The sequence below is a fragment of the Macaca nemestrina genome, chromosome 14, assembly GCF_043159975.1.
Source record: "Macaca nemestrina isolate mMacNem1 chromosome 14, mMacNem.hap1, whole genome shotgun sequence".
NCBI lineage: Eukaryota > Metazoa > Chordata > Mammalia > Primates > Cercopithecidae > Macaca > Macaca nemestrina.
The window spans coordinates 82432139-82458777 of record NC_092138.1 but is presented as its reverse complement, the minus strand read 5'-3'; the positions used below and the strand labels follow the sequence as shown (position 1 = coordinate 82458777).

At 35.7% G+C, this 26639-nt stretch overlaps 1 protein-coding gene across 3 annotated transcripts in view; it reads left to right on the top strand.

Annotated features, from left to right (window-relative positions):
* Window positions 1–26639, top strand: part of SHOC1 (shortage in chiasmata 1) — a 124406-nt gene that overhangs the window by 51992 nt on the left and 45775 nt on the right. For 2 of the 3 annotated variants that reach the window (XM_011740363.3, XM_071078157.1), the window contains 7 exons: window positions 1819–1972; window positions 2486–2597; window positions 4235–4388; window positions 12499–12606; window positions 14386–14494; window positions 19403–19497; window positions 22464–22706. In XM_011740363.3, the coding sequence (XP_011738665.2) occupies window positions 1819–1972; window positions 2486–2597; window positions 4235–4388; window positions 12499–12606; window positions 14386–14494; window positions 19403–19497; window positions 22464–22706 (975 nt within the window). Of the gene's footprint in view, window positions 1–1342; window positions 1515–1818; window positions 1973–2485; window positions 2598–4234; window positions 4389–12498; window positions 12607–14385; window positions 14495–19402; window positions 19498–22463; window positions 22707–26639 lie in introns of those variants that run through there. The other variant, XM_011740361.3, reaches the window with a different exon arrangement.

The window sequence follows — 26639 nt, the reverse complement described above, 5'->3', positions numbered from 1 at the left end:
TTTTTTCTATTAATTTTTATGATGAAGTTTTTACATATTAACAAAAAATTAATTGTATAATTTTTATCAGATTACTTAGTGAACTCTTTTGTTTTCATTTCATTATCTTGAATTTTCTAGGGAGACAAAAGTGTCCTTTGTAAAGAATAAACTTCTCTTCTTTCATATTAGTAGACCTTTTTCTGTTTCTTTTCATAGTTAACTAGCCAAAAATTTGTTTCCTGGTGACAATTTAATATTCCTCTACAATAGAAGAAAACAGTCTCCTTATATCTGTATAGTACATATATTAGCTGTAGTAAAATAAGAACTCCAGGGCATGCTGTATGACTCGAAGAAGGTAAGGAAGTGGCACTCTTGCTATAAACAATCTTGGTAGAATTACAAAGAATATTGGTTGTGGTGTGATGCTGCCCTCAAGTGGTTTCCTTAAAAACAGGTGGATGGAAAACAAGACCACATAACTGACTTCAGATGTCAGCTATTTAGTTCCAGAAATACCAGAATGAGGCTCCTAGATAGGGAAGATGGCTGGAGGATCTGTTTAGGAGCAGAAGGTGGATATAGGATATAAACTAATGCTGTTTGGGTTTTTACTGTTAATGTGATTTCATTAATACTTACAGAATGGATTATACCAGTAAACCATATTTAACTGTCTCAGATAAGACCTCCTTAGACATGGAATTGATTGACTAACTTCCTTTGGTGTGTCATAAGAAGCTTTTGGCCATGAGATTATTGGGAACTTAAGTTCAGATAAATAATATCTCTTAGGAGGCTAGTTCATACCACAAGGTCTCTTAAGACATATCAAGTTAGCACCAAGCAAAGGGATGTTCCGTTGCTGCCTGTATACCAATTATGTAGTTGACCGTGGGAAACATTACTACCTGAAAACTCCATACTATTATTTTCTCATGCCATTCAGCATCACTTAACCGAAAAGTCAATACCCAGAACAAGAAACCATTGCTCTCCCTTCAGGATGGCTTTCTTTTCTGGGAGCTTGGCTTTTTGAGTAGTTATCTGAGCTTATATTTTTCTTTTTCTCTTTCTACTCAAAGACTTATTGAAGAATTGGTGGCAAGTTTTATGTTCCTTCCTGTGACTTAGAAACTGTTAAAGCTGTTAGACAACTAGCCAAGATTCTAAAGAAACCCATACATGGCAGGGTGGAGACCAAGAGGAGAAATGTATTCCAGAAATTAACTGTTAGCAGTAGTGTTTCTTAATACATAAGCTGTATCACACTCCTTGAGTAGATTCTTTGCTATATAACTTTCACTGTAAATAATTTTATAGCAATCATGTATGAATAACTTGAGAATAATAGAATCAGTCTAATTTGTAGGCACTGTAGACCATCTCCATTCCCTACATGTCAGAGACTCTGGGGGATGAATTGGAGATATTAAGAGGTAAAATGATGCAGAGAAGACCAAGGTCAGCAGAAGTCAAATACTTTTATTTCTTTAAAATTTTGCTTAGGCTACTCCTGGCTATTTTGAAGTGTAAGTCCATAAGATACTTTCCTCCACTGATTAATCTTTATTGATAAAGTATTAGCCATTACAGCTCTTTTGAGATATTTGGCTACTCAGTGTCCTAGATAATATTAAAATTTATTGCACTTTTGCCTTTGTTCCAGTACTATGCTACATGCTGTATATGCACAGTAAAATGAAGAACTAAAGAGTTTAAAATGTGATTGAGAAACCCAACTGTATCTAATGACTGATTACATTAACTATCTAGATCCCTTTGGATAACTTTTAGTTTTTTTCTTATTCCTTTATGTTTCTTGTTTCTTTTCAGATTTATTTATTGATGATAAAGGAATACTTTTTGTAAGTAATAGAAAACACCTACCAACTTTGCATACTCTCTTGAGTAGACTAAAACTATTTTTGGTAAAGGATCCTCTTTTAGATTTCAAAGGACAGATCTTCACAGAAGTTAATTTTTCCAGGTACTTACTTAATTGACCAATGCTGTAAATATTTTTAAGGGGTGAAAAGCTTTTTGCATGATCACAAGCTTAGATGTTATCAATAATGTTTTATTTTGTTTTGTTTTGTTTTTAGACGGAGTCTTGCTCTGTCGCCCAGGCTGGAATACAATGGCATAATCTCGGCTCACTGCAACCTCCGTCTCTCGGGCTCAAGCGATTCTCCTGCCTCAGCCTCCCAAGTAGCTGAGACTACAGGCATACGCCACTGCGCCCAGCTAATTTTTGTATTTTTAGTAGAGACGGGGTTTCACCATGTTGGCCAGGCTGGTCTTGAACTCCTGACCTCAGGTGATCTACCCGCCTCAACCTCCCAAAGTGCTGGGATTACAGGCCTGAGCCACTACACCCAGCCAATAATTCTTATCATTGTTTTACCTCAACTTTAATTTTAGTGATTATGTGTTTTGGTTGGCTACATTTAGTGTGTGACTTGCTTTTAGTAAACACTAATTAATGTATTTTTTTTTTAAGGGAATGTTTCTCTCTTCAAGAAACTTTGGAAGCTTTTGTGAAAGAAGATTTTTGTATGGATAAAGTTAACTTTTGTCAGGAGAAACTAGAAGATACAATACGTTTAAATGAGGTTGTAATACTGGCTTTCAATGACATGTTAGTAAAAGTAGTAAGGCACATTTTTGTAAAATTTTTGTAATATACATTGTCTACAATTGTCAGATTAAAAATATTTCATAATTGAATGAACATGTATCAATTAAGAAGTCAAATTTCCTTCTAAATAGTGGTTCTCAGCCTTGGCTGTATGTTGGAATTACCTGAATAGTTTAAAAGAATATTGAAGCCTGAGTTCTACACAGACATATTCTGATTAATTGGTCTGGTGTGCAGGCCAGTCATAGGGAACTTTAAAATCTCTTCCAATAATTCTAATCAATATGCCTGGTATAGGAAATTAAGTAGTCATGTCTAGTTTAAAAAACTGACACTGGAACTAGAAATATTGATTTGTGAGTTATACACAAAAAATAGTACTTGAGCTAATGAGAATATTGTGAAGTAAGGATATAGATGGTCCAAAACTGAATTTTAGTTTTCTGCCAGTGTTTAACAAGGATGATAGCATTTTTTGCATATTAAAGGCCAAACTTCTTAAAGATGCATTTAGTTTCAATAGCACACAAAATGGTTATAATATCAGTATGTAAAGAATTCTAGCTGTTGAGAGTGCAATAACTTTTTGCAGTTGGACAAGCTCAGAAATCTAGGCCCATATTGATTAGATGCATTCACAAAGCTACTTTAAAAACCATTATTTTGGCCGGGTGTGGTGGCTCACACCTGTGATCCCAGCACTTTGAGAGGCCGAGGCGGGTGGATCACGAGGTCAGGAGATCGAGACCATCCTGGCTAACATGGTGAAACCCCGTCTCTACTAAAAATACAAAAAATTAGCCAGGCGTGGTGGTGGGTGCCTGTAGTCCCAGCTACTCGGGAGGCTGAGGCAGGAGAATGATGTGAACTCGGGAGGTGGAGCTTGCAGTGAGCCGAGATCGCGCCCCTGCACTCCAGCCTGGGCAACACGGTGAGACTCCATCTCAAAACAAACAAACAAACAAACAAACAAAAAACATTTTTTTAGGACAACTTAAAATGTTTTATATTTGGGGATTTTAATGGACTTAAAGCACTTAACGGGTTTCCTTACAATAAAAATTTTAACATGATGGTAAAAATGTTAATTCACCAATAGGCCCCATTCCTCTAGTACCTCTTGCCTGCCGTGTTAACCCTGAGAGTTGTGGACTTAATCTCTTTTGTTGAGGAGTCAAGTTCTGTTGGAATGAAAGAGAAACACTCCATGGAGCACAGTAAAGATCTATTCCATTCCATGATCTCCTTTCACTTCTCCCCATTTATTATCTCTTATCTACTGCAGTGACTGTTTTTAATTTAAAATGTTTACAATTTGCTATTAGCCAAAAAGAAGCTATTTCTGCATCTAGGGATATTGTACATCACTAACGTAATGAGTGATCATAAAATACAATACTCAGAGAGAACATTGCTTATAATAGAACGTCTTTTTAGCTGCTACATTTCCCTTTTTTTTTTTTTAGAGTATATATAGATTTAACAATTTTGAATGTGGATTTAGTTTAAAATTCAGTACATCATTTAAGCAAACTTTGTCCACTTATGATTTCAAAAATATTTATTTGGAAAGCCTCCCTAAAAACTTTTTTAAACTATATGTTTTTTCAGCCATCAAGTTTTCTTATTGAGTATGAATTCTTAATACCTCCAAGCCTCAAACCAGAAATTGATATTCCATCACTCTCAGAACTGAAGGAGTTATTAAACCTAGTGCCAGAAATAATAAACTATGTAGATGAAAGTGAAAAGCTTTTCAAAAGAGGTAAGAATTAATTTTAAAATGTATTACTTGTAAAAACCACTTAAGAATGTTTGTTACATAGGTTCTTGTTTATTAAAATTTTTCTGAACCTCCAGATTTTGTAAAAATGTTCTGCAAGTTATATGATGAAATCTCAGTATTACTTTTGATGAGATTATTTTCTCACTGTCATTTTCTTGTTGTTGTTGTTGTTGTTGAGACAGAATTTCGCTTTTGTTGCCCAGGCCAGAGTGCAATGGCAAGATCTTGGCTCACCACAACCTCCACCTCCTGGGTTCAAGCGATTCTCCCGCCTCAACCTCCCAAGTAGCTGGGATTACAGGCATGCACCACCAGCTAATTTTGTATTTTTAGTAGAGACGGGGTTTTACCATGTTGATCAGGCTGGTCTTGAACTCCTGATCTCAGGTGATCTGCCCACCTCAGCCTCCCAAAGTGCTGAGATTGTAGGCATGAGCCACCACACCCAGCTGTCATTCTCTTTATATGACTTCCAGGTTTGAAACTTCTCTGAAATTTAACCATTTCAAGATAATTATACAAATAAAACTAAAACACCTATGACTATACACATTTTTTAAAGAGTCGTTTTCTTATAAACAATAAAACATTATTAACTTCTATACTGACAATAGTTAACTATGGAGAGGCTCACAATAAAGAGCTCAGAGTAAGGATTCGTGGAGTCGGTGACTAGGAGAGTCATAACTTAGAACTGAGGTGGTTTCATCCCATTTAGTTTTAGTAAATATTATTGAGTTATTTTTAATGACAGTATGAGCCCAAATATTTAACTGCCCTCTCATAAATTTCATTTAAAATGATCAATGAAATATAATATCATGGAAGAAAGGAAGGGAGATCTGTGATATCAATTGAGAACAGGGATGCTTGCCGTGAACAGACCACAGACTCGAAGGAATTCTTACAGTTAAAACTAAATTAGGGAATTACTGTTCAGCCTACAAATCAAAGCAAGGGAATGAAAAGCCAACCTGGGAAAGTAGATCAACTCCATACCAGAACTTGCAAATATAGTAGATCTCAAAATGCAGGGTGGGCCATAGGCTTATTGGCAGGACAAAAATCTCAGCTCCATAAATGCTAATGTAAAGGACAACAAATGACTTTACTGAGTGATTACACTGTTAAACTCCCAACCTTCACTTGACTTGGCTGCTGTACTAAGTAAAACAGAGTCACTGCTACAGAGGACTTCTAACAAGGAAAGTTATACACACTATTGAAAGTTCAGGGGGTAGGCAGTGTTCCAGCTACCTTTGGGTTGTGATAACAATAAAACTGCTTAGTACAGCAATAAAATTGCCTGCTACAGGGATATCTCCAGCCATAACTCCCTTCCTATTTCCCATGCTCAAAGTGTAAGGAAAACTATATGGATTTGCCTACTCTGAACATTCAATAAAAATGGAATCATATAATATGTGATCTGTGACTTATTTCACTTAGCATAATATTTTCAAATTTATTGACATTATCCAATGTATCAGTACTTCATTTTTATGGCTAAACAATATTCCATTGTATGACTATAACACATTTTGTCTGTCTGTACATCTGTTGATAGATACTTAGGCTGTCCTTTTAGCTTAAAAGTAATCCTGCTGTGAACATTCATGTACACGTTTTTGTCCACACATGTTTTCATTTCTCTTGGATCTATACCTAGGAGTGGAATTGCTAGATCAAATGGTAATTCTGTGTTTAACTTTTTGAGGAATTGCCAGACTGTTTTCCAAAGTAACTACACTATTTCATTCCCACCAACAATGTGTGAGGGTTCCAATTACCTACATCCTCTCCAAAACTTGTTATTATATAACTTTTTTATAGCCATCCTACTAGGTGTGAAGTGATATCTGATTGTGGTTTTAATTTGCATTTTCCAGATGGATAAGGATGTCAAACATCTTTTCACATACTGTTGGCCATTTGTATATCTTCTTTGGAGAAATGTCTACTCAGATCCTTTGCCCATTTTAGTTGGGTTATTTTTCTTTTTATTATTGAATTATAAGCTGTCTCATTTGTTTTTGTTTCTCAATTCCTCCTTTTCTGCCTTTGGGATTACTTGAATTTTTTAAGGAAGTGTTTTTGTGACAAAATTGTACATACCTCAAGTGTATAACATATTTTGATGTACATGTACGTTGTGAAATGTTTACCATAAAAAAGGTAATTAACATATCATCAGCTCATAGTTACTTTTTGTATGTGATGAGAATACTTAAGATCTACTTTCTTAGTAAATTTAAAGTGTACAATGCATTATTATTAACTATAGTCACCATGCTGTATGTTAGGTCTCTAGAACCTGTTCATCTTATAACTGAAAGTTTATACCCTTTAACCAACTTCTCCTCATTTCCCCTACACCCTAGCCCCTGGTAACCACTCTTCTATTCTCTGTTTCTATAAGTTTGGCTTTTTAGATTCTAAATAGAAGTGGTAATATTAGGCAGTATTTGTCAATACCTAATTTTTTGAGAGTTTTTATCATGAAAGGGTATTGAATCTTGTCAAATGCCCTTTTGCATCTACTGAGATGATCATATGGTTCTTGTCCCTCACTCTATTAATGTAGTGTATCACATTTATTGATTTGCATATGTATCCTTGCATCTCAGGGGGAAAAAAATCTCACTTGATCATGGTATATAGTCCTTGTAATAGGCTGTCAAATACAATATACTAGTATTTTGTTGGGGATTTTAAATTATTTTTAGAATTCTTATTTTATATTCTTATTCTTATTGAATAATCATGGTTTTAAAATTTTTTATCCTTTTGATATGGTATATTACACTGAGTTTGGGATTTTCAATCAACCTTGCATTACTGCAATAAATCCCACTTTTTTTAAACCAGATTATTAATTTTGTGTCAATATTCATAAGAAATATTGGTCTGTAGTTTTATTTTCTTGCAATGTCTTTGTCTGGTTTTGGTATCAGAATAATATGGGTCTCATAGAATGACTTCAGCATCATTCACTTTACTTCTATTTTTAGGAGTGACTGAATAATTGATGTTGATTTTTTAAAAATGTTTAGTGGAATTCATCATTGAAGGCAACTGAGCAAGCTTATTGCTTTGTGAGTAGTTCTTGATGACCACAGAATTATATTTTATGACAAAAATACAAAGATATATAGTTTTTAAAAACTAGGTAGATAAATTGTCCCACAGTCACTGAAGCTCTGTTCATGTTTTCTTTCTTTCTTTTTTTATTGTTGAGATGGGGTCTCACTATGTTGCTCAGGCTGGTCTTGAACTCCTGGGCTCAAGTGATCCTCCCACCTTGGCCTCCCAAAGTGCTAGAATTACAGGCATGAGCCACTGCACCTGGCCTCTGTTCATTTTTATTCAATTTTTTTCTTATTGTTTTTCAGATTGGGTAATTCCTGTTGCTCTGTCTTCAATTTCACTGACTCTTATGTCACCTCTAATTTTCTGTTAAGTTCATCCAGTGAATTTTTTATTTCAGATATTCTTTTAAAATTTCCATTTGTTGTTTTTTATAGTTTCTTTTTCACTGCTAAGAATGTCTATTTGCTCATTCATTACAACCATATTTTTCTTTACATCCTTTAGCATAGTGATTACTATGTTATGTTATTATTGCTTTGAAATCTTTGGATACTAATTTCAAAATCTGAGTCATCTCATGGTTAGTGTCCAGTAACATATTTTTTGTAGAGAATGAGTCACATGCTCCTGTTTCTTCATTTTACTAAATGCATTTGGATTGTATCCTGACATTGCACCTGATACATTACAGAAACTAGTTTGCTATGTTCCTTTGAAGAGAGTTGACTTTCTCTGTTTGTTTTAATAGGCTGTTAACTTGGCTGAACTCAAACTGTAAACTTTGTCTCTACTATGGTGGGAAAGAGCTGAAATCTTTATATAACCTTAGCTGATATGCTTTCAATCTGCCCCATACATGTGTAGTTCAGGGATCATCCAGAGATTTATTAAGCAGAGTTTATACATAGAGTTTGGGGCTCCTCCTCTGTTGCTCTCTACTTTCCTGGTTTTCTTCCTTTATCTTCCAGCTGCTGTGGTAACCCTGAACTCTAATTCAGGTAGAACTGTCCTCTAATTCTTCAAGATAATAAGACTGCAGATTTTTATCCAAGTTCTAGTTGACCCAGCTAGTACCAAATATATCATCCCTTCAAGTGAAAAGCTGTAAAAATGGGAAATTTACTCAGTATCAATTTGCTTTCCATTTCTGCATGCTTTAGACTGTAGTACCTTCAGATAGTCATTTTACATATTTTGTTGAGAGCTATAAATGCTATCTACAGGAAGATTGGTCCAATAGGAGCTATTGCTAGAAGTAAAACTTTTACTTTAGTAAAAGAAGTAAAACTTTCTGCTTTATATACTAGTTTTTAAAAATTTTTTTTATCTCCTAGGATTCTATTAATATCTCTGAACTGTAGATGAATATTTCTTCCCCTTCTCCTCACTTTATATATTTTATAGATGGCTACTGTCATTCTATAGGATTTAGAGGGGAGAACTAATATATGTGTTTCTTGCTTTCTTGAAACAAAAGCCAGATAATTTTGAAAGAAATCAATTATAACCTCATTTGAAACATAGGTTAATCTAATTAAAGCTAAGATCTTAGAGATTTCTAAGATCCCCAAGATCTCAGCTTTAATTAGATTAATCTGTTTGAAAGGGAGAAAGTTTTGGTGAAAAAATATGCTAAATTTCTTATTCTAAAAATAGGAGAACTGAGATGTAGCCTTTTTTAATTGATAAAAAAGATTGAAATGCATATATTATAAAATTAATGATAATGCATTGATTTAAAATAAGATATTCTCAGCCCAAAAGTTTCTTAAGCTGATAAGCAACTTCAGCAATGTCTCAGGATACAAAATCAATGTGCAAAAATTGCTAGCATTCCTATACACCAACAACAGGCAAGCAGTTTGTATGGAACCAAAAAACAGCCCAAATAGCCAAGACAATCCTAAGCAAAAAGAGCAAAGCTGGAGGCATCATACTACCCAACTTCAAACTATGCTACAAGGCTCCAGTAACCAAAACAGCATGTTACTGGTACAAGAACAGACACATAGACCAATGGAACAGAACAGAGAACTCAAATAAGACCACACGCCTACAACCATCTGATCTTTGACAAACCTGACAAAAACAAGCAATGGGGAAAGGACTCCCTATTTAATAAATGGTGCTGGGGGAGCTGGCGAGCTATATGCAGAAACTGGACCCCTTTCTTACACCATATACAAGAATTAACTCAAGATGGATTAAAGACTTAAATGTAAAATCCAAAACTATAAAAATCCTAGAAAAAAATCTAGGCAATACCATTCAGGACATAGGCATGGGCAAAGATTGCATGATGAACATGCCAAAAGCAATTGCAATAACAGCAAAAATTGATAAATGGGATCTAATTAAACTAAAGAGCTTCTGCACAGCAAAAGAAACTATCATCAGAGTGAACAGACAACCTACAAAATGGGAGAAAATTTTTTGCAATCTATCCATTTGACAAAGGTCTAATATCCCGAGTCTACAAAGAACTTAAACAAATGTACAAGAAAAAAAGCAAACAACTCCCAAAAGTGGGCAAAGGACATGAACAGACACTTCTCAAAAGAAGACATACGGCCAGGTGCAGAGGCTCACACCTGTAATCCCAGCACTTTGGGAGGCCGAGGTGGGTGGATCACTTGAAGTCAGGAGTTTGAGACCAGCCTGGCCAACATGGTGAAACCCTGTCTCTACTAAAAACACAAAAATTAGCCAGGCATGGTAGCATGTGCCTGTATTCCCAGCTACTTGGGAGGCTGAGGCAGGAGAATCACTTGAACCTGGGAGGTAGAGGTTGCAGTGATCTGAGATCACACCATTGTACTCCATCCAGGCTGGGTGACAGAGCAAGACTCTGTCTCAAAAAAAAAAAAAAAAAAAAAAAAAAAAAAAAAAAAAACCCAAAAAACAGAAGAAAACGAAGACATGCATGCAGCCAACAAATATGAAAAAAAAAAAAAAACCCTCAACATCCCTGATCATTAGAGAAATGCAAATCAAAGCCACAATGAGATAACATCTCACACCAGTCAGAATGGCTATTAGTAAAAAGTAAAAAAACAATGGATGTTGGTGAGGTTGTGGAGAAAAAGGAATGCTTTTACACTGTTGGTAGGAGTGAAAATTTGTTCAAACATTGTGGAAGACAGTGTGGCGATTCCTCAAAGACCTAGAAGCAGAAATACTATTTGACCCAGCAATCCCATTACTGGGTATATATATACCCAAAGGAATATAAATTATTACAAAGATAGATGCACGTGGATGTTCATTGTAGCACTATTCACAATAGCAAAGACATGGAACCAACATAAATACCTATCAATGATAGATTGGATAAAGAAAATGTGGTACATACACACCATGGAATACTATACAGCCATGAAAAGGAATGGGATTATGTCCTTTGCAGAGGTGCATGGATGGAGTTGGAAGTCATCGTCCTCAGCAAACTAACGCAGGAACAGAAAGCCAAACACTGCATGTTCTCACTTATAAGTAGGAGCTGAACGATGAGAACACATGGACACATGGTGGAGGGAACAACACACACTAGGGCCTATTGGGGGGTAATGTAGGGGGGAGGAAGAGCATCAGGAAGAATAACTAATGGATGCTGGGCTTAATACCTAGGTGATGAGATGATCTGTGCAGCAAACCACCATGGCACATGTTTACCTATGTAACAAACCTGCACATCCTCCACATGTTCCCCTTAAAAGTTGATAACATGTATAACTTCTGAACTAACAGAGAAAAAAAAATTTAAAAACTCTGAGCAATATAATTAATTCTATGGAAATAAAGGAGAGCAAAGCAAGCAAAAGGCATTGGAAGCATAAAATAAGATTATGAAAGTATCACCTTTGTTTGAGTAAATATAAATTGGTTAAGCTTCTCTATTAAAAGAGAGATAGATTCGTAGATTAAATTTAAAAAGCAGATATAATGACCATATGTCTGATTGAAAGATCCTACCAACTGCAAGATGTATTATCAACTTAAGAATTTTTAGGGAAGAAAGAAACATTCTAAATGCACATACAGATTGTAAGATGCATCACAATTTCAAACAACAAAATACAAAATCTATGTCTTACAATAAAAAACCACTGCATATGTTGTTTACAGGAGTTGAGCCTTAAGAAAAGAAAGAAAAAAAAGCCAAAGGTAAAAAATAAAGGGCTGGCAAGATGTGTCAGACAGCTGGGGAAGGCAGGCAGGCAGGCAGGGAGGGAGGGAGGGAGGGGAAAATAAAAGGATAGGCAAAATGTGTCAGACAGCTGGAAATGAAGGAGGGAGGGAGGGAGGGAGGAAGGAAGGAAGGAAGGAAGGAAGGAAGGAAGGAAGGAAGGAAGGGAGGAAGGGAGGGAGGGAGGGAGGGAGGGAGGGAGGGAGGGAAGGAAGGAAGGAAGGAAGGAAAGGAGGGAGGGAGGGAGGGAGGGAGGAATGAAGGAAGGAAGGCGGGCCAAAGATAAGAAAGGGATAGGTAAAATGTGTCAGGCAGCTGGAAAGGAAGGAGGAAGTGAGGGAAAAAGGAAGAGAGAGAAGGAGGGAAGAAGGGAGATAAAAGAAAGAAAAAAGAAAGCCAAAGTAGCAGTATTAATATAGACAAGTAGAGTTCCAGGTAAGCAAGGCATAGAAAGTCATCATATACTGATAGAGATGAAACCCTTCAAAGCGACCTCATTCTTTGAAGTTTGTGGCTTATGGATTGCCCACCCTATCTTACCTTCCAGTGATTATGTAGATTTTGCCATTTTTATTTTCCTTTGGTAATTTTGATTGACAGTTGAAGGGTAACAAGGAGTGTGCATGGAGGAATAGTTATTTACCTAAGTTAACATTTTTTTCAGAAGTATAAATCTCTACTTCTCTCTAAAAGGAAAAATTGACATGCAATAAAATAATAAAGATACTTTAAAAGGAAAATGCTACTGAACAAGGTTACAGAAAATTAATGTAATGGTACATTTGCTAATAGTAGAGTTTTTTTCCTTTTCAGATCTTACTAACAAGCATGGAATTGAGGATATCGGGGACATAAAATTCAGCTCCACAGAGATTTTGACCATTCAAAACCAGAGTGAACCAGAAGAGTGCAGTAAACCAGGTAGAAATTTTGATAAATCATTGAGCTTATCGGGGATTACCTATTTATGATATTATGATTACCTATTTATGATTTATGATGTAAAGTACAGTACATTCACATATACGGTGTACTGTGAGTCAGTTTCCATGTTTAAAATTTGATTGTTATAATCCTATGTCATTTTTTTCTTATTTGCCCCTTTATATTTATTGCTATTATTAACTCAGAATTCTACTGGCATCAAAACTGAATAATAGGCCTGGTGTGGTGGTTCACGCCTGTAATCCCAGCACTTTGGGAGACTGAGGTGGGTGGATCACTTGAGGTCAAGAGTTCAAGACCAACCTGACCAATATGGCAAAACACCATCTCTACTAAAACTACAAAAATTAGCCAGACAGGCATGGTGACACACGCCTGTAATCCCAGATACTCAGGAGGCTGAGGCACGAGAATGGCTTGAACTGGCGAGGTGGAGGTTGTAGTGAGCCGAGATTGTACCACTGCACTCTAGCCTGGGCAACAGCTAGACTCTGTCTCAACACAAACAAAAAAACTGAATAATATATAGATGGCAGTTACAAAGAAGAGGAATGGAGGAAATAGCATTAATATTAAAAATAGAAACCTTAAAATATTATAGCTCAGTAAATGAAATTTCATATTTTATCTCAATATTAGCAATCTTGCTGACCACTGTCACATTTTTTAAAAATTTGAATTTTTAATCTCCCAAAGCAATCATATCATTCTCTATGTCATCATTACCGTTAATATTATTATTCTACCAAATTTGGAATCTTAGAATCATCTTTTGTTCCAGTACAATGCTAAATTGTGTTACTTCTTAACTATATTGATGGCACTGTTACTGAATTACATTTATAATTGGATCATCTGAATTATCTATTTGAAAGTTTACTGCTTTACTTATGAAAGTAATAAAACCACACTTAGTAGTTAGCAATACATGAGAATCACTTTTTCAAGTATACCCCATAAATGTATAATTCTGTGCTAGGCCATCTAGAGTCCAGAGTCATTAAGGTGAATAATTATTCTTTATAATACAGTTTGTTTAACATCACTAGTAATTAGTATGGAAATAAAACTAATAATTTTTTCTTTCTTTGGAAATAAAAATAATTCTATCACCTAAGTACTGACAACACAAGCTGTTAGAATCAAAAGTCTTAATACATATAAAGCTCTTGGAATTTATGTTAAACACAGTAAACTCAATAAAGTTTAGCTATCAATGTATTTTTAAAAAATCACCACTGTTGTAGTTGAGACACAATGTGATATATATGCAATTCCTTATACAGATGGACATTTAAGACATTTTATATATATCTTGACTCAAATTTCTTTTTGTCGAAATATTTTTGTTTTAACAGAATGACCAAACATAATAATTGCTTACAAAAAGTTCTATATTATACTTAATTTTTATCTATTTATTTTTTTAGAGATAAAGTCTTGCTCTGTTGCCCAGGCTGCAGTACAGTGACACAATCACAGCTCATTGAAATCTCAAATTCCTGGGCTCAAGCAATCCTTCCAGCTCAGCTTCCCAGGTAGCTAGGACTACAAGCATGTGCCACCACTGCTGGCTAATTTTGTACTTTTTGTAGAGACTGATCTTGCCATGTTGCCCAGGTCTTAAACTCCTGGACTCAAGTGATCCTCCCACCTCAGCCTCCCAAAGTGTTAGAATTATAGGTGTGAGCCACCACACCTAGCCTACTTAATATTATTCAATGTTTACATAACTTTAATTTTCATATATTCCAGGAGAGTTAGAAATGCCACTAACTCCTCTATTCCTAACATGCCAACATACTTCAGTGAATTCATTATGCACAGAACTTCAGACATTTCCATTATCTCCAGTTTGTAAAATGTAAGTAAAGATTATATCTAGAACCCAAGTTGCAATTCAGAACAAGCAGTCTTTATTTAAATCTCTCCATATAAAAGCAATTCCCAAGATACCTCTATGAAAAAATTTAAGAGCTAGTACAGTGTCTATAATAAGTAACTAAAAGGAATATATAAATATATGTATATGTTTGGTTTTATATGCAAAGAGTATCTTTAGAAGGGCACACAAGAAACAAGTAATACTGGTTGTATCCAGAAAAGAACTAGGTAACCTAGCAATGTGGGTAGGAGAGTTTTCACAGTATGGCTTTTACACATTTCAGTATTTTTAATGTGAATATATTATTAAAAATAAATAACTTAAAAATTTTTTAAGATCCTGGCATTGGAATAGTATGCTTAGGACATTGCCACTGGACACTTGCTAATGGCAGTCCCTACTGGCAGTCACTGCCATGAAAGGCAGTGTAGTGGTGTATTAGTTTGTTAGGGCTGCCCTAACAAATACCACAGATTAGGTGGCTTAAACAACAGAAATTTATTTCCTCACAGTTCTGGAGGCAAGAAGTGTAAGAACAAAGTGTCAGCTGGGCTGGTTTCATTCTAAGACCTCCTTCCTTGGCTTATAGATGTCCCCGTGCCTTCATATATCCTTTCCTCCATCATTGTCTATACCCCAGTCTCCTGTTCTTATAAGGACACGAGTCATGTTGTATTAATGGCCCTGTTTAACTTAATTACCTATTTAAAGACCTTGTCTCCAAATACAGTCACATTCTGAGGTACTGAGGATTAGGACTTCAACATAAGAATCTTGTGGGGCCACAATTCAGCCCATAATAAGTGGTTAGAAGCTCTGAACTAGAGCCAGATTGCCTGGCTCTATCACTTTCCAACTGCAACCTTAACTGTTCTGGGCCTCGGGTTTTTTAATCTACAATACTGGGATAATAATAATATCTACCTCATAAGGTTGTTAAGAGGTCTACTAAGAGATTTGTCATAGGTCTGTGGCCAGAAATAGCCAAAGATCACAGAGCAGTGTGGACGATCATTGATCAATAGATTTGGCTATCAGTTTATTCTCACTAAGAGTACCAGGGGTCATGTCCTATCTCTAACAGAGGACATCCACTTACCTTGTTCACCTCTTGTCAATATGGTCTCAGTATTGGGTGAACCAGACATACAGAACCAAGGCTTGATTCATAAACTTGTTCAGTACCCCATCGTTATTGCAGAGAATAGTCTGAAATTGTAAAATTGATATTGCAGGGCTAGGTCGTTATATTCTAGTTTGAGCCAATATTGCAGAGCTTAATAGCCCAGTATCCTTGCCCTTTGACAGAGTCTGAGATAACTTTCATTGCTATCTTATGCCAGTTACAAAATTGGGAACATAACCAGTACAATTAGTCTACTATAAACCTAGAACTTAATGTGTCCTAAAATAACATATTTTCAGGAAAATGACAGTAAAGTCTACAAGTCTCTAATGAATTATTCTAGGACTGGAAACTGTGGGAGCTGTGTATTCGGTTTGAGTTCTTATTATAATTAGCTGATCTGCCAGAGGAGAGTGCTATTTGGATTACTGGGACTAACTGGAGTCAAGGCTCTATAATTCATCACTGGCTGCTTAGGCTTCTATTAATGGTCTCAGGAATGTGTCAAAGTATAAGACTAAGGGCCCTAAATATATCTTTATCTTCTGGCTGAGAATTATTTACACTTCTAGAGTAAATTTGTGCTATACAGAGTTCTATCATGAACTAAGAATTGTCCATATCAGATATGAATTCTAAAAAGAGCATAGGACAAGTATGGAAACTACATATACTTTGTTTAAATACTTTTAGTTCTGTTGCTAAGGTGCAAGATTTTTTTTTTTTTTTTTTTTTTTTTGAGACAGAGTCTCGCTCTGTTGCCCAGGCTGGAGTGCAGTGGCCGGATCTCAGCTCACTGTAAGCTCCGCCTCCTGGGTTTACGCCATTCTCCTGGCTGAGCCTCCCGAGTAGCTGGGACTACAGGCGTGCTCCACCTCGCCTGGCTAATTTTTTGTATTTTTTAGTAGAGACAGGGTTTCACCGTGTTAGCCAGGATGGTCTCGATCATCTGACCTCGTGATCCGCCCGTCTCGGCCTCCCAAAGTGTTGGGATTACAGGCTTGAGCCACTGCGCCCGGCCAGGTGCAAGATATTTATTTGCAGGACATATACTGTCTTTATTAGTGCCCTTTTACTCTTTTATTTACTCCATATACCCTAATCCATCTGTTATGGCAGATTGGCATATTTAGAAACAGAAACTAGCAGAAATGTTATGATCTTTAATTTCAGTTTGATTTTAAAAGTGTTTAAACCATAATAAGCTCTTTTTAATCGTAAGTTATATGTCTATTGTTGTAACTCAAATATCTTTGAGTTATTATTATAACTCAAAGAATTTATGAAACAAATTTTAACTAATGACTTATGATTTGGCAAAGTTAGAAAAAAAAAGGCGTTCAAATTAGCTAATGGTTTTAGAGCCTATGAAACAACCGAAATAAGTTGTCCCCCCACAACTACATTTACCAGCAAGAGATAAATCACTTCCATTTGTTTGGTGACTGTAAACGCTTAAAAATCCATATTTTAAAAATGAGTTTACAGTAGTCCCCCTTTATCCAGGGAGAATAAGTTCCAAGACCCTAAATGGATGCCTGAAACTGCGAATGTTATTGAATCCTATATATACTGTTTTTTTCTCATATATCGATACCTATGATAAAGTTTAATTTATAAATTAGCCATAGTAAGACATTAACAGCAATAACTACAGTAAAATAGTAAAATAGAACAACCATAACAAATACCATCCTCATTACTCTTGTGCTTTGGAGTCATTATTAAATACAGTAAGGGTTACTTGAACACAAGCACTGTGATTCTGTGATAGCCGATCTGATAACTGAGAATGCTGCTAAGTGACTAAATGGGCAGGTAGTGAGTATAGATAGTGTGGATATGCTGGGCATAGGGATGATTCACATCCTGGGTGAGATGGTGTAGGATGGCATGAAATTTCATCGCACTGCTCACAACAGTGCAATTTAAAACTTATGAATTGTTTATGGAATATTCTATTTAATATTTTGGACTGCGGTTGACCATAGATAAATGAAACTGAGTATAGTGAACTCATGGATAAGGGGGAACGACTGTATATCTCAACTGTAAAACTAAAAACAAGGAGAAAAGGTGTTAAAATTTTTTTTAAAAAGAAGGAAAAATAATAAAGAATGTTATTGTAGCTGTAACTTATTTTTATGGTCCCAATTATTTTTATTTCAGAGCACAACATTTTGGCTGAAAATAATACCCAGTTAACAATATTTTTAGTGCTTATGACATATAAGATTCTATGCTAGATTTTATGGGATGAAAAAGAAAAGTCTGTATGGCATAAGATTTTATTAACCTACTAACTGCTGACTTGTGAATATATTTTTATGAACAATGTATCAGATTCAGACATGCCTTCAGAAATCTCCATTAAGAGTGAAATGTGTGTCTATATTGGACATGGCTTGCTAGATATAACCCCTTCCTTTCACTTTAAAATAGTTGCTTACAATCTGAGGTGTTGTCAAAGAAACCTTGGTAAGATTCAGGAATTCTCTAGATTCTCAAATTTGCTACTGCATGACCAGATTTTTGGATTATGTGGGTAACCTGGATGCCTTAGACATAAAACCTAGCTTTCCACTGCCCTAGATTGTCAATTTAACTGGCATGCTCATGTATGTTCCACACCCGGCCCAAAATACTTATAATTAGCATGCTCATATATGTTCCACATGAACAGAGAAACAATATAATCAATTCTCAGTCACGGTAACAGGAAGCTTGGGACACAAATTAAGGGATTTATGAATTAATAGTCTTTCCCCTACCAAAGCTAGTAGTTTCATAGTTACCGATTAGCTGTAATTTACACTGATTGTCATGCATATTTTCTCCCTTCTCCCCACAGTACCACTAAACACACATACCCAGACACACATCACTCACTCACAAACCCACCAAGATTGAACGTCTTAAACCAAACTTTAGGACTCTGCCATCTCCAGAGAAGGACTGTTTTATAGTTCTGATCCTCAACCAGTAGAGGCTCCAGAATTTCTTTATGGATTAGACTTGGGGACAGCAATTTTATAAAAATTTTTGTTGAGGTTGCTATTTGCTTGGTAAGCATGGTAATTTTACTTAGATTGTATTTTTATTTTTGGTGGCGTATAAGGTTGATGCTAGCATAGTTTATGGAGGGAAGTGCTAAACTCTCCCAAGTCAGCCCTCTCTGGCTCCAGGTTCCATTGAGGGAGGTAGAGGTGGAAGTAATTTATAGTCCAGTAGGAACACTTTAGTTTACAAATTACCAAATTTTCCCAGGGATGGAGGAAGTGAGTACTGTATTTGATATTTGGTCTGTAGAACTCTACTGCAGTTTACACATTTATAAAGTTAATTTTTCACTTGATTTTGAGTGTAAAAGTACTTTAAAAATACTTTTTAAAAATAAAATTTTGGGCCGGGTGCGGTGGCTCACACCTGTAATCCCAGCACTTTGGGAGGCCAAGGTGGGTGGATCACTTGAGGTCAGGAGCTGGCAACCAGCCTGGCCAACATGGTGGAACCCCACCTCTACTAAAAATACAAAAATTAGTCGGGCGTGGTGGCAGACACCTTTAATCCCAGCTGCTCAGGAGGCTGAGACAGGAGAATCGCTTGAACCTGGGGAGAAGGTTGCAGTGAGCCGAGATAGTGCCACTGTACTCCAGCCTGGGCGACAGAGTGAGACTCTGTCTCAAAAAAATAAAATAAAATTTATTATACAAAAGACTCAATATTATTAATGTATTAAGCTTTAACTTTTTTTTTTCCAGTCATTTGCTTACTGCTGAAGAATCAGCTAATAAATACTACATGATGTGGCAATTAGAAAGATGTAGAAGCCCTTTGAACCCATTTTTGCTTACAGGTAAAGATTAATTGCTTTTAAGTGAAAAATAGAAAGTATTTGTAAAAAGGTACAACCAGTAGAAATGTAGGATATCCATTTTCTTTGACCATTTCTTAACAGAATATATAACTTAGCCTAAAACTAAAATATCAAGATATCTTCCATAAGGTTCATTATGCTAGGTGCAGAAGTATATGACAAGATCTGGATCTTGCTGATTTCCTGGGTAATTCCTATACATGGGAGAAGGAAAAGAAAAGAAATGAAATACAAGTAGTACATAAAACAGTCCCATACACGTAATTTGTATTTCCAAATTGAATTGTTTGTAAAAAAAAAAAAAAAAAAAAAAAAAATCACATCTAATGTTAAAAGTTTTAGTTGCCCAAGCTCTCCAAAAAGGACATTTAAAAACATTTTAACAACAGCCGGAAATTAGCCGGGAGTGTCAGGGCGCACCTTTAGTCCCAGCTACTCGGGAGACTGAGGCCCAAGAATCACTTGAACCTGGGAGGGGGAGGTTGCAGTGAGCCGAGATGGCGCCATTGCACTCCAGCCTGGGTGACAGAGGGAGTCTCTGTCTCAAACAAATGAACAAACAAAACAAAAAAACGGCCGGACACCGTGGCTCATGCCTGTAATCCCAGCACTTTGGGAGGCCGATGCGGGCAGATCACTTGAGGCCAGGAGTTCGAGACCAGCCTGGTCAACATGTTGAAACCCCTCTCTACTAAAAATACAAAAATTAGCTGAGCATGGTGGTGCACACCTGTAGTCCCAGCTACTCTGGAGGCTGAGGCAGGAGAATCCCTTGAACCAGGGAGGTGGAAGTTGCAGGAGCTGAGATTGCCACTGCACTCCAGCCTGGGCAACATGGCGAGACTCCATCTCAAAAATAAATAAATAACATTTTAGCAAAACTTGTTTATAGTTTAACAAAATAATTTAGAAGTAAATATACATTTCACATGTATATTCAAAATTTATCTGAGTAAAGTTAAACTCTTGTCTGTGTCTCAACTATTCCATTATGGAAATGGAACTTTGGATAAGGTATTCTTTTAAAAAATGTTTAAATGAATCACTGAGTTGCATTTGGAGGCCAAAAACAAAGTGAAAACAGGAATCCTGGGAAGCAAGTAAGCACCAAAGCTGGCTTTCACTCCAAGCTTTTTATTAAACCTTGGAGACTTTGAACTTTTGTTTTGAGGTCTACATGTAGTGTAGAGTCAAGAAATATCCTATGTGGAGGGTCTGATAGGGGACCCCTACATAAAACTGGCAGTTCAACAAACTACCATCAAAATAAGAGCATACAAAAATAAACCACCATATCAAATGGAATTCTGAATACATTTGCATATTTCTACCTTGCAGCTGGAAGAGAGGAAAAGAAAAAACATTTCTCTTAAGTACTTCTAACCAGAAGGTAGCCATCATGCCTGGCTACAGTCAGAATTCCAACCACCTACATAATTTGAAAAATAGTGGTGATTTAATTTAAAGTGGTCCCAGGTTGACAGTGCCTCCCAAACACATAGAAAAACAAAAGTAAATCCTTTCTAGAGGAAAATACATTTTTTTCTGGAGGAATGTACTTCAACTCATGCTTCAAAGACCTTCAACAAATTTGAGAGAAACACATGCTAATAGACAAAAATCACAAAATGTATTGGCATCATCAGTGAGATATAGCAGTAACATTAGACATCAAAATCAGATCATATATTGAAATTATCAATTACATAGTATAATATACTTTTAAAGCCAAAAAAGGGGGGAACAAGACATCTTGTATTATTTCTTACAACTGCATGTGAATCTACAATTATTTCTATCTGAAGAAAAGGAATGGACTGTTGATATACACAACATAGATGATCTCAAAATAATTATGCAGAATGAAAGAAACCACAAAAAATTCATATGGTATAATTCCATTTATAAAAAATTCTAGAAAATGTAGTTTAATCTATAGTGGCAGGAAGCAGAACAGTGGTGCAGGGGTTGGGGGATGAGGAAGATTAGAAGGGAGATATAAAGAGGCAGGAGGGATACAAAACTTTGGAGGGAATGGATATGTTCATTACCTTGATTGTGGTAATGGATTCATGAATGTATAAATACATCAAAACTTATCAGACTTTTCACTCTAAATATGTGTAGTTTATTGCATGTCAGTTATACTTTAATAAAACTAGTAAAAATTATACCTATCTTACAGAATTATTTAGGGATTTGTTAAGAATAATGCATGTAAAGAAAGCACTTAGCACAGTGCCAGATGTTTTTTAGTAACTTGTAATTGCTATTATTAATATTAGTATTTTTAAGTTTTAATTTCTTCTTAATATTACTGTCATTATAAAAGCACCATTCCAAAATTAGAGTTTCAAAATTTATAATCCTAATTTCAGGTTGATGTTTATAATGCAGATAATAATATTAGGTAGTTGTGCTACTTCAGTTCCTCTATATGTTATGATTTCTCCCTGTTTAGGCTAGAAAGTAATGAGGCAGTAAGCTTTGTACCACAATATCTAAGATGATATAGTCATCATAAAATCTGAACAAATATATCTTCTTGTTTAGGCTTATTATAATAAGTTAGAATTTCTAATTTAACAAAGCTTATATTACTTCAAAATGTTAATCAAACATATTAATTTAGTAATTGAAAATGGTCAAACAAAATAAGAGTTCCTTGTCCTACTAAATATTAGAATAATTTTAACTTCTTGATATTTTCAAAGAGTGAAATAAATCCTTTATGTGACTTCTACTGCTATAATAGCTTGAACTTTTACAAATATTAGCATCTTGAGAACAAAAATACCAGCTATAACTTCAGGTTTCACTTTTTTTCTAATGCATGAAAATGCATTTCATAAAGAAATTCCAATGTGGTTCTGTTTATTGTGTTTTGTTTCTTTTGCTTTGTAGCCTGTTTCTAACTGTTTGTTTTTTATTTTTATTTTTGTAAGCGCCAAGAATTCAAGAGCCCCACAGCCAATATTCAGTTACAGATTTGAAAAAGATACTTTCTGTTAAAGAAGAAAGCCTTGTGATTAATCTGGAAAAGGCAGACTGGTGGAAACAAGCAGGACTAAATCTGAAAATGATGGAAACGTTGGAACATCTGAATACATATTTATGTCATAATAATTTGTCTTCTAATGACACTGAAATTGAGGTATTTTTGCCTACAAAAGTGCTTCAATTAGAATGTAAGTACATAATAGTAAATATTAGTCATGTAAACATTTTCAGAATGTGAAAATGTTAGATTCTAGATTTCCTCTAGGTAACTGGGAAAATCACTGGGTTCTAACATTCCATATAGGCCCTGGCTCTGCCAGGTTTTATGACTTTGGATTTCTCTAGATCCCATTTCCTTGAAAAAATGATGAAGTTTGACTAGCTAACCCTAAAATCTTGTTATGTCCTGAAATTCTGTAGTCTCAGTTTTTAAATTTCTAGCCATTTTAATTTAAAGTGACTTTGTTTCCTTCTATAAATGATTAAATTGCTAGCAGTTTCTGTTCACATCAGCCTAGATGCAAACCAGCATTTTGCAGTAACTGTTTTTTGACCTAAAGCTGAACATTAGCATTCAATAATATCACTCATTGACAACAGAGGATCTTTGTTACTTAAAAGTTTACTAATTCATTTTTTACCATACAATTTAAGAAGACAAAAATGTCTTTTAAGTGTCTATGTCTTGAGCTATTTGGGTTGCTATATATGGCATTATATTAATAGTAAATCGAACATATTTAGCATGAATTATATATTTTTTTGGGGTGTGTGTTTTTTTTGTTTGTTTGTTTTACTTTTCCCTGAGACACAGTCTCTGTTGCCCAGGCTGGAGCACAGTGGGATGATCTCAACTCACTGCAACCTCCACCTCCCAGGTTCAAATGATTCTCCTGCCTCAGCCTCCCAGGTAGCTGGGATTACAGGTGCCTACCACCACGCCAGACTAATTTTTGTATTTTTAGTAGAGATGGGGTTTCACCATGTTGGCCAGGCTGGTCTCGAACTCCTGACCTCAAGTGATCTGCCCACCTCAGCCTCCCAAAATGCTGGGATTACAGGCATTAGCCACCATGCCCAGTCAGATTTGAGAAAGTTTATAGTTTATTATAGAATAATGAACATATTTAGAAATAAATTTTAGAAATTACTATCTATGTTGGGAGATTGGTCTAAGGAGATAAACAATCTGAATAAGAATTGTTATCAGCAAGGAGTGTTTCAAAGACAGACGACAGAACAATTTTTTTTTTAAAACATATACCCAGTAATGGGATTGCTGGGTCGAACGTAGTTCTGTTTTAAGTTCTTTGATAAATCTCCAAACTGTTTCCACAGTGGCTGAACTAATTTACATCCCCCACCAAGAGTGTATAAGTGTTCTCTTTTCTCCACAGCCTTACCAGCCTCATTGTTTTTTGACTTTTTAATAAGTAGCCATTCTGAATAGTATGAAATGGTACCTCCTTGTAGCTTCGATTTGCATTTCTCTGATGATTGGTGATGTTGAGCACTTTTTTCATGTGTTTGTTGGCCACTTGTAAGTCTTCTTTAGAAAAGTGTCTGTTCATGTCTTTTGCCCATTTTTTAATGAAGTTGTTTTTTGCTTGTTCAGTTGTTTAAATTTCTTGTAGATTCTGGATATTAGATCTTAGTTGGATGCATAGTTTGTGATTATTTTCTCCCATTCTGTAGACTGTTTACTCTGTTGATAGTTTCTTTTGCTGTGCAGAAGCTCTTTAGTTTAATCAGGTCCCACTCAGCAAATTTTGTTTTTGTTGTGATTGCTTTTGAGGACTTAGTCATAAATTCTTTCCCAAGGCTGATGTCCAGAATGGTGTTTCCTAGGTTTTCCTCTATGATTCTTACAGTTTAAGGTCTCACATGTAAATATTTAATCCATCTTGAGTTAATTTTTATATATGGTGAAAGGTAGGGATCCAGTTTTATTCTTCTGTATATGGCTAGCCAGCTATCCCAGCACCATTTATTGAATAGGGAGTTCTTTTCCCCTTGCTTATTTTTGTTGGCTTTGTTGAAGAGCTGATGGCTGTAGGTGGGGACTTTATTTCTAGGTTCTCTCTTCTGTCCCATTAGTCTTTGTATCTGTTTTTGTACCAGTACCTTGGCATTTTGGTTACCCTAGCCCTATAGTATAGTTGGAATCAGGTAATGTGATGCCTCTGGCTTTATTCTTTTTGCTTAGGATTGCTTTGGCTACTGAGGTTGTTTTTTGGTTTTGTATGAGCTTTAGAATAGTTTTTCCTAGGTCTGTGGAAAATGATGTTGATAGTTTGATAGGAATAGTGTTGAATCTGTACATTGCTTTGGGCAGTATGGTCATTTTAACTATATTGATTCTTCCAATCCATGAGGATGTAATGTTTTTCCTTTTATTTGTGTCATCTATGATTTATTTCAGCAGTGTTTTGTAGTTCTCCTTGTAGAGGTCTTTTATCTCATACCTGCACAAATACGTTCATCACAGCACTATTGACAATAGCAAAGACATGAAATCAACCTAGGTGTCCATTAACACTGGATTGGATAAAGAAAATGTGGTACCAATGAGATACCATCTCACACCAGTTAGAATGGTGATCATTAAAGTGTCAGGAAACAACAGATGCTGCAGAGGATGTGGAGAAATAGGAACGCTTTTACGTTATTGGTGGGAGTGTAAATTAGTTCAACCATTGTGGAAGACAGTGTAGCGATTCCTCAAGGATCTAGAACCAGAAATACCATTTGACCCAGCAATCCCATTACTGGGTATATACCCAAAGGATTATAAATAGTTCTACTATAAAGACACATGCACACATATGTTTATTGTGGCACTATTCACAATAGCAAAGACTTGGAACCAATCCAAATGCCCATCAATGATAGACTAGATAAAGAAAATGTGGTACATATACACCATGGAATACTATGCAGCCATAAAAAAGGATGAGTTTTATGTCCTTTGCAGAGACATGGATGAAGCTGGAAACCATCATTCTCAGCAAACTAACACAGGAACAGAAAACCAAACATCACATATTCTCACTCATAAGTGAGAGTTGAACAAGGAGAACACATGGACACAGGGAGGGGAACATCACACACTGGGGCCTGTTGGGGGGTGGGGGCTAGGGGAGGGATAGCATTAGGAGAAATGCCTAATGTAGATGAAGGGTTGATGGGTGCAGCAAACCACCATAACATGTATGTTACGGTGCACGTTCTGCACATGTATCCCAGAACTTAAAGTATATATATATAAAAAAAAAAAGAAAATGTGGTACATACACACCATGGAATAGTACACAACCATAAAAAATAATGAAATAATGTCCTTTGCAGTGACATGGATGCAGCTGGAGGCCATGATCTTAAGTGAATTAACTCAGGAATGGAAAACCAAATACTGCATGTTCTAGTGGGAGCTAAACATTGGGTATTCATAGACATAAAGATGGCAACAATAGAAACTGGGGGCTATTAGAGGGGGGAAGTGGGGGAAAAGGTTGAAAAACTAACTGTTGAGTACTATGCTCAGTACCTGGGTGATGGGATCAGTCATAGCCCAAACCTCAGCATCATGCAATATACCCAGGTAACAAACCTGCCCAGGTACTCCTAAATCTAAAGTAAAAAGTACAAATTATTTTTTAATCACTAAAAAACTACAAATAGCAAATACCAAAATATATAACAGATATATAAGTGATCCTTGGGATAAATATATGATAGACAATTAACTGTCATAATATCTCCATCTCTGTTTCCACTCACTTCTATAGTGTACTCCTGTGGCTCACTAGTAATATAACCATAGTAGTAACACAAATTCCAGGTTCAAAGGTAACCTAAGAAAATCTGTTTTCTTGTTTCTTGAATATTTGTTATAAAAAGAACAATAAGCAATGTAAAATAAATTTTTTAGAAAGACAGAAGACAAAGATGTTTGGATGGAGGAAAGAGAACAGATAGACTGTATCAAGCAAATACACACCAGTCCATCTCAGGCCTAGATGGTATCCATGGTGGAATAAGAATGTTAAATAAGATTAGGTCAGGTTAGTAGACAAAGGCAAGGCAGAAGATTTTATGAGGTCTTCAAATATCCATATAAT